Source organism: Balaenoptera ricei, chromosome 11, assembly GCF_028023285.1.
Source record: "Balaenoptera ricei isolate mBalRic1 chromosome 11, mBalRic1.hap2, whole genome shotgun sequence".
NCBI lineage: Eukaryota > Metazoa > Chordata > Mammalia > Artiodactyla > Balaenopteridae > Balaenoptera > Balaenoptera ricei.
Genome location: NC_082649.1, coordinates 99056060 through 99067846, shown reverse-complemented (window position 1 = coordinate 99067846; position 11787 = coordinate 99056060). Strand labels below are relative to the sequence as shown.

The following is an 11787-nucleotide window of genomic DNA, read 5'->3' as shown; positions in this document are numbered from 1 at the left end:
CTTGCAAATTGGCAAGTATTTTTCCTCTCTCTCTCTAGTTCTTACACCTCCTCCCCACTTTCTGTTGAAGACCTAAGTTGTTATATTTAAAAATGTAAAGCTCACTTAGTCCCTGAAGTGCACTGCAGAAACAGAAGTCTCACACCCACTTTGTGGTGGGAAATTGACACTCGGCTCCACCCACATATTTGGTGGGAGCAGATTTGCCAATTTCTTCACTCCTGCTTGTGGGTGGGGCTGTCACATGATCTTTCTGCCAGGTAAGGAGCTGGGCTCCTCACTCCCTCTACAGGTAGAGTCCAAAGCACGTGGTTGTTTAAACAAAAAAAATACAATAAGGAAAAGAGAAGGAGGGAGAGAGGGAGGCTGTCGTGGCCCCTTCTTCCCCACAAGATGTGACGTTGAAAGGGAAAGCTGGCAGTGTGTCACTGCTTTCTTAATCGAATTCTCAAAATGTCATATTCTTTGTTTTTCTGGTGGAGAGGTCATGGGATCAACCCACACTTGGGGTACTTGCAGATAAAGCCAGAGAAATCAGCCACAATAGGAACATATGTTTATGAATTTATTTCAGCAAAAGTCCCAGTGCTTCTTTTCAGGGTATTCCGTTCGGTTCAGGGTGCTGATAAGTGATAGAATCAGGGGAGATGGACGGTTGGGGTAGGTAGATGACAGAGTCATGGTCCCTTGACTTCCAGGGGGGCCGTATCTTCTCCTGCCTCAATTTCCCTCTCCCTCTGTCCTCTCTCATCTACCTTCTTCTCGTTCTTTCTTTCCCAGTACTCTTCCTCTCGAACACCAATGCTTTGGTCCTGTTGGGGTGCCCACAGGCGGTGCTTAGCTTGGCTGGTGGCACAGGGTCTAAAGCGCTGCTGACCACACTGAGCTTGGTCCCCGTCACAATCCATTCCTGCACTCTGCCCCTCTTCCCCGCCCCCTTGCCACTTCCAGCCTTCCCTCCCCTCACCAGTGCCTTTGAGTCTTCGGTGACCTCCATAGGGCACAGCAAAACCTCCTGTGGGTAGAACCTCTTCAAAGTGCTTTCCCACCCACTGAACCTCCCTCAGAAGGTGGGCAAGGAATATTATGCCCATTTAACAGATTAATAAAGTGGGTCTGAAAGAGGTCACTGGAAAGTCTGTGACAGAGACAGGACAAGAATTTGCCTTCCTGACAGACACTCTAGTCCCCTTTTCACTCCACCACAGCCTCCCTGAGGGGTGAAAGGTATCCAAGTGCACGAAGGGCGTTCCAGTGATGCACATTTTACTCTTAATGACTAGTTGTCCAAGGTCTGGAAAAGCCTCACAGGAACAGCCCTTTGGTGACAACACTGGGCTGTGGTCAGTTCCCAGGGGGGCCTCCTGAGCCTAGAACCCAGTGTCCTGAGCCCCAGCCCATGCTGTTTTCACCAGGCTTGTTGTCTGTGCTGCCCCACGGAAACCAGGGCCATCTTGCAGGGAGCTTGCAGGGAGCTGGTAACTCTTTGGTATAGTCAAGCCTCAATGCCTCAGACCAGTCAGAGGCCCTTTGGAATCATGGAGGGAGACCTCTAAACCGCTTAAGAACATACAATGAGCCCACCTAACCGGGAGCGAAGTGTTCCCAGGTTGAAATCCTCCTGGCCCTGACCTAACGTGCAGACGAGATTCACTGTGTAATTGGCACCACCACCGGCTGGAGCTTGGAACGCCCCCGACTCCTTCGTGTGTGCAAGTGAAACCCGCTGGCCTGAGTCACATGCTCAGACAGTGCCTTTCCTGGCTGAACGAGGCTTTACTATACCCACTCCCTAGACTAGTGTGTAGCGCGTGGCCTGGGGGTTGGCTGACCCGTGTGACACTGGCCAGGGTTGACCTCTGCCCCATGCCCCCGCCCCCTGGCTCCTTTGCAGAGTGCGGTTACGATCTGATGGAGCAGCCATCCCCAGGCGCCGAAGCGGGGGAGACACACACAGCCCGCCCCGGGGCCTGGGCCCCAGCATAGACACGCCACCCCGGGCCGCCGCCTGCCCCAGCAGCCCCCACAAGATCCCCCTCTCCCGGGGGCGGATCGAGAGCCCCGAGAAGCGGAGGATGGCGACGTTCGGGAGTGCCGGCAGCATCAACTACCCCGACAAGAAGGCGCTCTCCGAAGGGCACTGCATCCGCTCGACGTGCGGCTCCACCAGGCACAGCAGCCTGGGGGACCACAAGTCCCTGGAGGCCGAGGCCCTGGCAGAAGTAAGGGCCGGCGGGAAGGCAGGCTGCGCCAGCCGACACCCAGAGGGGCAGGGGGTGGGCATCTGCAGACGGGGAGCCCCTTCGCCCTTCAGGCCAGGCTCAGGCTAAGCCAGACGTGAGGTAGATAATGAGCTGGCTCCCCCCGTCCGACTGCTGGCCCCCCTGGGGGAGCGGAAGCTGGATGGGTGCAGCTGCCGGCTAGGGCTCCTGTGAAGACCCAAGGGCCCTGTCTCCAGGGCCGGAGGTGGGATTCCCGGATGCGGGGATGTGGTAATGGCAGACGTCTCCATGAGATGGCAAGATTGTGCTCTTCATGTTTTCATTCGTTCATCTTTTCATTCATTCATTCATTTGTTCATTCATTCATTTATTGACAAATACTGATTGAGCATCTGTTGTGTGGCAATCACTGGCTGGCGCTGAGAGTATAATTGACCTAAAATGGATCCAGGCCCTGCCCACATGGAGCTTATGGTTTAGAGAAGAGAGAGATGCCAACCAGTAACACACACAGCTGTGAAATGGCAGCTGGGTCAGGAGTCTTGAAGGAGGGGACTCTGCGTTTCAAGAGTGCTTAGAGTTTTGTGTTTTTTTTAATAACTTTTTAAAAATTTGGATGAGAAACCTGTGTGATTTTTACACTTGCCAAACAAACCAAACAAATTCATTTAAGAAATTGTTATGAAACAGTTTGTTTAAATTGTTTAATAATTTGCATAGCTACTTTCCTGTGTTTTTGATAGTTTTATCATAGTTCAGAAGTTTCCATTTTTCCCTCTGGAACTTGGCAGGGTGCCCATTATGTATCCCCTTCCCAGTGTTTTCTCCCAGTTTAGAAAAGAGAGACAATTAGAACCTTCGGGTCCGTTAAGATTCTCTTGTGAAGAGTGGCCTTGAATCCCTGTTCACAAGGGGAAGGGAAAGCTGAGAGCTTGGGGGCTGTGTTCTAGAGGAGACCAGGAAAGGTTCTCAGGGATATCAGCACAGCAAGTGAAACTCCTCGCAGGATCTAGTTTGGCCCCAGGTCCCAGTGCCCACTCCCCAGGTATCAGCACCTTGGCATGGGTCCAGCAGAGCCGCCAGGCCGCCTGCTGGTCCCTCCATTGTTTTAGGCCATTCTCTTGGGAAGCATTGCCCTAGCATCCACCGTCACCTGGAAGCTCAGGCCACCTGAGGCCTGGCCCAGAGCCCTTTACACGGAGAATCAAATGCATTCTACGCCACTGTCTCCAAAGTAGGTCTCACAGCAGACTAGTTCCATGGGGTATTAATGGAGGGGAAAAAGGTGTTCTATGGTCAAGAAAGTTTGGGGAATGCTGGTCTGACAAAGTTGAATGGGTTGTCTGCAACAAGAATTATTAAATATGTTGATGTGCATTGTGAATCTTCAAGAAAGAGAGCAGGGCACACCCATCTCCCAGACTTCTTTGACCTTTAGTCACAGAGCATTTTGCAAGAGCGGCCTAAAGAATACACTTGGGGCATGCCGCTCGCATTTTCCGTTTGCAGACATATCTACACACTCTAATTTGATAGCTGCCATTCGATAGCAAACATGGGAAACGGTATGTAAATAGCCAAGGGGACCCTGGATGGCCTCCAGCCTGCTCAGCATTGGCTCTGATGAGCACTTGACATTGCAGGCTGCGGAGGGCAGCTATGTAGTAGTAGGTGGAGTTACCTGAAATCCTCTGGTCTCAAAATGTCTTTTAGGATTTAGATTGGAGCCCAGTAAAAGAGGCAGTTTGGGTATCTGGCAGCACCGCCATCCAAGGTGGGAAGGTCTCGTTTGGGAGGAGGTGAAAAGGGATCATTTTCCCCCGCTGTCCGTGCTCCCCAGCGCCTCTCTGCAGCTCCACTCTGAGATCACGGCATCACCTCTCAGACTAACGCAAGGCTCACGCCTAAACCCCCCAGCTGATCTTTCTCTGAGCTCACTGTCTTCCTGGCTCACACTCTGCGAGGGTGGAGTGGTGGTGGTGGAGATGGTGGTGGAGGGGCGATAATTATATTTTATTTATTAGTTTTGCCTTTTGGCTCTTGCTGGAGTAGAGCAGACAGAGTAGTGATGTCAGTAGGGGACTTTAAGCAGACTGGGACGTGGAAGGCGGGCTTGATCACTGCAGGGTTGGGATGTAGCAAAGGTGGGGACAGGACTGCCTTCTCTCCTGTCAGGCGGGACCCCCGTCACAGCCCCACAGCTATTCCTTGTAGATAAAGGCACAAACAGCATCTTCTTTAAAGTAGACAGTGTTATGGGCAAAGGATAAAATGTCCTGGGGAAGCATAAATGCTAATATTAGCCATTAGCTAATCATCAGTAGTCTCTTCACAAAGCAAAATGATAGGCTGGGACCCTGATGGAGGCCAGATTGGAGCCTGTTGTGGAGGCCCAGCGGGCAGGAGCCCCCTGAGGACAGGGGAGGAGAGGAGGTGAAAGAAGACTTGGACGGGGAAGGGGCCGGCAGGACACCTGCGGGCACCAGCCCCATCAGTCTGACCAGACTTTCAGTTTTCCCAGAGTTGCGCCAGGGCAGAAAAGCTAGTGTGTCTCAGTAGTCATCCCGGAGCCTGAGGTGGGCCAGCACCTTCCAGCAGTGGTTCTAAGCACTGTCCCTCCTTGTCCTCTCGGTGGCCCAGCTCAGCCTGAGCAGCTCCCCCTGCCTCTGTGTGGAGGCATCCCTGGGAAACTCCACGGGAGCCGAGGACTCTGGCTGAAGGGAGTGTGAAAACCACCATCCAGCAGTTCACAAAGCGTCATCACGTCCACTGTCTCATCCCATTTTCGTGGCCAGCAGGGGGCTTTCAGCACCTGGACCGAGTGTGGTGCAGAGCCACTGAGACTTGCCCGAGGTTGCCCAGCAGCGGTAGCAGAGGAACCCTTTTCCCTCCCAAACCTGGGCTCTGCATCCAGGCCCAGGGCTCCTGGGTTAAATGCTGCCGTCCAGCTCCAGTGCCCACTCTGGAATGCTGAGCCCCAGGTCGGCCCTCTGGGCTGCCAGAGTCTCTCTCTGTGTCATTCACAGTGCTCTCATACTGATGTGAATTGCGTAGGCAGATGAAGATTTTTGTTGCTTTTTAAATTTTCCATTTAAAAAAAATTTTTTCTGATTATAATACAGAGAAGAAAGTAACAGTCCTATCATCCTGGGGTGAGCACTGCAAACATTCTGATATACAACCTCCACACAAATTTCCTATGGACAAAGGAGAGAGAGATTTTTTAATAATAACAGTTAGGGGCATGAACGCTGGAGCCGGAACTACTATGCTGCTAAGTAGCTGTGTGACCTTGGACAAGTTACTTAACCAGTCTGAGCTTCCATTTCCTCATGTGTGATGTGAGCGTAATGGTAGTTCCTACCAGGTAAGTGAGAGGATTAAATGAATTGTTAGGGGAAGGGGCTTGAATTGGTGCTCGGTATTAGCTATTATTGCCATTGTTATTGTCATTATTTGGAAATACTCACTAGGTACCAGGTGCCATGCCATGCTCTTTGCAGGTACCGTATCATTAAATACACTCATCAACCCCTTGAGGTCAGTATTATACGTGTCTGTAATCTACAAATGAGGATTCTGAGACTCAGAGAGGTAAGGTAGCTTGCCCACAGTCACACAGCAGGGAAGTCACAGAGATAGGATTTGAACCCAGGTCTGTCTGACTGCAGAGCCTGCCTCCCCTAGGTCTGCGATATTCACACTGATTTTCCTTATGGTTATAAGACTCCCTGGGATCGAACCTTCATCCCTTCCATGAGATTTGTGGGGAAGCCTCCCTAAGAAGCCTACAAGCTGGGTGGCAGCCCCAGAAGGGTTAGATCCCAGGCCTCCAGACTCCGTGCTGACGAGCGCTCTCCCTGTCCCCAGGACATCGAGAAGACCATGAGCACAGCTCTGCACGAGCTGCGGGAACTGGAGAGGCAGAACACAGTCAAGCAGGCGCCAGATGTGGTGCTGGACACCCTGGAGCCCCTGAAGAACCCGCCAGGCCCCATCAGCTCAGAGCCAGCCAGCCCCCTGCACACCATCGTAATCCGCGACCCCGACGCCGCCATGCGTCGCAGCAGCAGCTCGTCCACCGAGATGATGACCACCTTCAAGCCAGCCCTGTCCGCCCGCCTGGCCGGCGCCCAGCTGCGCCCGCCCCCCATGCGGCCGGTGCGGCCCGTGGTCCAGCACCGGTCCAGCAGCAGCAGCAGCTCGGGCGTGGGCAGCCCGGCCGTGACGCCCACCGAGAAGATGTTCCCCAACAGCTCGGCCGACAAGTCGGGCACCATGTGACCTGCGGGGGGGGCGGGCACCGCCCCGGCCCGCCGTGGGCCGCCGTGGCCGAGGGTGGCCTCTGTGACTCCCACGTCCTCCCGGTGCTCCTTGCCTTGTCGGGCAGGGCCCGGAAGGTCAGCCTGGGAGCGGGTCTGTGTGGGGCTGAGGCCCAGGTCCGAGCCACAGCTCGCCTTCAGCCACGTGAATCCACAGGCCTCCCTCCCGTGCGCACACAGACGGCCAAGCGGTGAGGAGCAGCAGCCCCAGCCGGGGCCTTTCCCAAGATCGTGGCAAATGTTAAATGGCTTCACCCGCGTATCGTCACTGGAAAGTTATTCTCTTGACATTCTCTCTACATTCATCCATACGTGTGTATGTATGTGTATGTGCATATGTACACGTATATATGTACGTATGTGTCTGTAGGAGTGTGTATATATATATATTTATGCATCTATATACATATACTAGATCTGGACACACATATGAAATGTATATAGGATCTCCTTTTTCTTTTTATGAAACTTAGATTTACCTCAGACCCATGCCACCAAACACCTCCCGCTGAGTTATTTGGTGGGATTTGCAGGGACTTTTCTGGGAGAATTTAAAGGCCCACAGTAACTGCGAATGAAGCAATATACCACTAACCTGCAGAAAAACAAAACCAGTCTCCCACTGTCTCCAGAAGTTGTGGCCTTCCAGAACAGTCTGCCCCTGAAGGAAGGGTGGGGCAGGCGGTACCCTGGGCAGGCTGCTCCCAGAGGTGGGGAACCCTTCACAGAGCCCCCTCCCTGTCCACCCCAGAGACCCTGCCTTTCCACACGGAGGCCAAGACCAACTGCACCCCAAAGGCATGGAGGACGTTGGCGAGAAGAGCCCTGACCACAGCGGCCTGTGTTCGTCCGTAGAAGAGGGGATGGTGAGAGCCTGAGCCCCATCGTAGCGCAGTGTTATGTGTGGTTGGGAAAAAGGAAAAAAAAACCAAACACAGTGGTGTGGAACACTTCAAAACCTAGAAACGCTGTAGGAATAAATCTGTGGTAACTATAGAGGTTTAACTTATACCATTTTCAAAATATTTAATTTTGTCTTTTCCTCTTTCTACTAATTGTACTGTGTCAAAATCTGGAACTAAACAGGCAAGGAGACTTTGACTCCCATCATTTTAATTTGAAATCAGGCCGTGACGCGCTCTGGCTGGTGGCCTCTTGCATGAAGCACCCGGGGCTGTAAGTGCCCACCTCAGACCAGGGCCAGGGAGGGCGTCCTTGGCACTTGCCGTCCTAGAGAACGCTTTGGTGGACTTTATGCAATGAAATAGCTTCCCTCTCCCCTTTACCTTCCCTTTTGCCCACCTCCTCCAGCACATTTAACTCAATTGAAAATATGGGGTTAGGTTTGGGGGGCGTGTCACTCACCTCACTGAACCTCAGTTTCCTGCTCCATAAAAATGTACGCGAGCAAGCCGTGCAACCTAGAAAGCATTGTGCCAACACGATTGCTCTTTTCACGGTCATCACTAAGGTGAAAACCATCCAGCGCCTTCCTTTTGAAACCTCCTAATGGCATTTGAGAAGTGGGCAGTGGAATTTTCCTACCAGCTTCATAAGCGCCATGAAGCACGGTCCTGCAGGTACATCACCTCTTGACATTCCATCATTACCATTTCAGCCCATTGAATTAAGTTTCGCCCTCTCCTCTGGTCCCCAGACGGGGGGACCTATGAAGCCACTTTACCTAGGTGTATAGGGGTGGTGAGCCACTCTGCCTTGCCTGAAGCACTGGCCTTGAGAGCACACAGTGGAGGAAAGAATAAGAAAGGGCACAAAAAGAGAATGCCAGGGAGAGGCCAGTGACAAACTTGACCTTCCTTGTTTTGCCTATAACTCCCGGAAATGAAAGAGCCTCAGAACGAGCTAGGAGCCCTCTGTCTTTTTAGCACATAAAGATACCCCCATATTACAGGTTAGGAGAGGAAGCAAGGCCTTAGGATGGCTGTGACTTGTCCAAGATTTAATAGATGGCTGAGAGTGGGGCTGGGTCCAGCTCCTAAAGTCATTTATTTGCAAGGATGCTGTGATGTTCAGCAGGATAAGAGACTTCTCATTTCTACCCCAGAGAGACTCCCAGACCTTAAATGCAGTGGCCTCCTGTGCAAAGTATCACATTGTCTGCCATGACTACCAGATGAAAAGTGAAAATCTGAGTTGACAGATCTGTTGCCTGAAATACATAACTCCAGTCAGATCATGTGGATTTTCCTCTGAAATGACTAACTTCATCTTTCCTTGTTGAAAATAGGCCTGCCTTTCACTGAATTACCTGAGGGCAGAGCCTTTGCCGTTTTCTTTAGGCACCTATTCTTCCATTGGGAAATGGCTGGTGAGTTCACATTTAGGGAAGCTCACACCCCACTCATCCAGCTCCAAATTTGACCCTTGATGCAGAACCACGTGGAAAAAGACTTCCCCCTGCCCCACCCATCTGGCGCTCTGCATTTCTCAGGCCGCCTCCACGCGCATCCAGGCCCGCCCACTGTCACAAGCATTGGCATTCTCTTCCTGACTCCTGCCTGTGTTAGTCCGCTATATATTGCTGTATTTGCTTAAATGCTGGAAAGTAACTGTTAAAATGTGAAACTGTAATTTTTAAAAAGGCTACAATGAAATCACAGCCAATGCCACTCACCAAATCTTTGCACCTAGTAGATAGATCAATGTAAAAAACAAGTACCAGAAACCTAACTGTACAGTGAGCGTGGGGGAAAACGTAGTAACCTAGTTAGTAGTCCTCAGTATAACCAGTTGTACAAGAGGAAGTGGTGTTTACCTGCTTGTCCATCACGATTACCGAAAGCTGTACTGATGAGTTCATTGATAACGGGCAATTTTTTTTTTTTTTTTCTTCACAGAACAGTTTCTTAACCTTCAACTTACCCTGAGGTCAAGCCTTTTGTCTTTATGTGTTACTGGTGTTCAGTCTCTTTTAGGAATGAACCAGCAGGATGTTCATTTTAAACTGACCAAAGACAATTCATTCCTGGTCTAGTTTCCTGGGCCAGGGGCCCAGCCTCCGGCCGATAAGGACCTTTCTTGGATAAAACGGAGAATGAGCCGTGCTTCCTACCCTTCTCTCACTCTCTCCCTTTAGTCCCCTTTTCTCTTAAAGAGCTGCTCTGAGCCGTGGGATTCTGTGAAAACTTCTTGCCTTCCCTTGTTTTCAGTGCTAACGATTTCTCACCTTGAAGCGCCTTTTGAACCCCAGACAGAGCGCACAACTGGAAGGAATTGTCAGCTTGGGAATTAGACTTGGGAGTCTTTTCTCTGAGGTCACTGGGCCCAGGGGCAGGAGAGAAACGCATTTCCGAGGGACGCAAGGTTCCTATTCCGTGAAGAAATCCAAGTGGGAAGAGATGCAGGGAAGTGGAGTCGCCCCTCGGCTGCTGGCGGAACTAGCAGCTCAGCAATCTGCCTTATAAACAAACACTCCAGAACTGGCTGGTGGTACCCACAGGGGGCCAGCACAGGGAAGGGCCTGGCGTGGGGCTTGCTTCCCTGTTGGAGGCCCTCGGAGTGCCTTGTCAGGGGGATTTCTTTCTCATTCAGGAGGCACGGATGCAGAGGACTTCCTGGGACCTGGTCATTACCTGGCGCTCAGCGCACGTACGCGGCTGATGGCAAACCATGAGACCTAATGTGATGGTTCTTCCTCTCAGTCTCTCTGTCCCTAACTTTTCATACTAGAGCAAATGCCTCATCCTCCTGAGAAACCCAGAAAGAAGGACGGCTGGCTCACAACCGTGGGGGTTAGGGGCTGCTGGGTTCAGGGAGGGAGGCCTGGAGGAAAAGGCAGGAAGCGGGTGAGCCGAGGTGTTGCTAAGATGATTTTCTGCTGTGCAGAGCTAATGGTGATGTTTCATGGCAACTTCCCCGGTTCTCTGGGGTCCCCGCTCCTCTGAGCAGCCTTGTGGAGAATTCCCCACATACCCAAAGCTGCTGGGGGAGCTGAGGGCAGGGGCTTTGCTGCCAGGTCTGCGTCCTCCTTGCCTCTCTGAGGTTGATCTGCCAGGGTCCCGCCGTCTCATCCTCTGGGACTGCCCCTTGCCGACACCTCCTTTCTGTGTGAACTGCCCCAGGCAAACGACAACCTTGAACCAGAACAGCCAGAGTGCATTTTGCTTTCCTCGAATGGAAGTAGCTTCTGGCCAGAGTTTCTGCTCAGGCTCTAGTCCCCGGCAGTGTGACTGTTTACACGGTTTGGCAATAGGTTTGGTTCTGATTGCTTCAGAGTGGCTGGTCTATTTCGTTTCCTTTGGTTTCCTTCCTCCCCAAACTGTCAGGAAAATCAAACCGAAACCACCCTAGGAAATTGCTGGTTGCCTGTCCCCATGTGGTGATAAAGTGTTGCCCTCTCCCGGACATCATTTCTCTACCTTACAACCCAGCGCCCGTGCTGTAGAGTGTCTGACTGGATCCTCTGTTGCGTATTCTGATGGTGCCTGCTGGTTTGACGTGGAGCTATCCTGTGAAATAAAACAGCTTAACTTTTCTCAAACGTGCTCCGGTGGCTTTTTGGAAGGGTGAGGTCGCCTGTTGGGGATGGGGAGGCCCCAGGGGGGTGTTCCTACCCTCCAGTCCACGGTCAATGTGCTTCCCCCGGGAAGCATCCCTGAAATGTCCTTTAGCTCAGATCGAACACGGTGAAGGCCAAGTTTCCAAAGAGGACCGCGTCCGCTGCAGAGCTAATTGAAGGAGGTAAGTGTGGGGTGCCTGCCGGGAAAGCGAGAACCAGGACTGTCAGAGCAAAGGCAAGGGGGAGGGGGAGCTGTCGTCTGAGGAGAGGCCTTCCTGAGCTTATGACAAGTCAGCGGAGGCCACAGGATACTATTGCCAGTGTGACTGCATATGCAGCATTTTAGCATCTGTTGCCTACACACGTGTGATAGAGCCCCTTGGAATTGTGTGTGTGTGTGTGCATGTGTGAAGTGTTTGTTGATCGCTTATTTCTGTCCCAGGCACTAGATTAAGCATGCATTTCTCATCAAATTCTCAAAACAGCTATTGAAGGTAAGTACCCTTCTTAAACCCCATTCTGCAGAAGAGGAAACGGAGGCTCTGAGAGGCTAAGCAACTTGTCCAGGGTCAGGCTAGGAGGTGAAGGAGCCCGAATGTGAGCCCAATCCATCTGACCCCGCAGCCGTGCTGTTTACACATGCATTGTCCTGCCTGCCCTCAAGCAAGCTCATCACAGTGGGACTGGCGGCAGGATCCCAGGATGAAGGTAGCTCCCTGCGGGC

General features: G+C 52.1%; 1 protein-coding gene across 2 annotated transcripts in view; it reads left to right on the top strand.

Moving 5' to 3' along the window:
* The window catches only part of SRGAP3 (SLIT-ROBO Rho GTPase activating protein 3), a 250690-nt gene extending 239645 nt beyond the window's left edge, over window positions 1–11045 (top strand). The window contains exons 21-22 of one of the 2 annotated variants that reach the window (XM_059940258.1): window positions 1895–2222; window positions 6093–11045. In XM_059940258.1, coding sequence (XP_059796241.1) covers window positions 1895–2222; window positions 6093–6506 — 742 coding nt within the window. In that variant the 3' untranslated portion in view covers window positions 6507–11045. The remainder of the gene's footprint in view (window positions 1–1894; window positions 2223–6092) is intronic. The other variant, XM_059940259.1, reaches the window with a different exon arrangement.
* The last annotated feature ends 742 nt before the right edge of the window (window positions 11046–11787 follow it).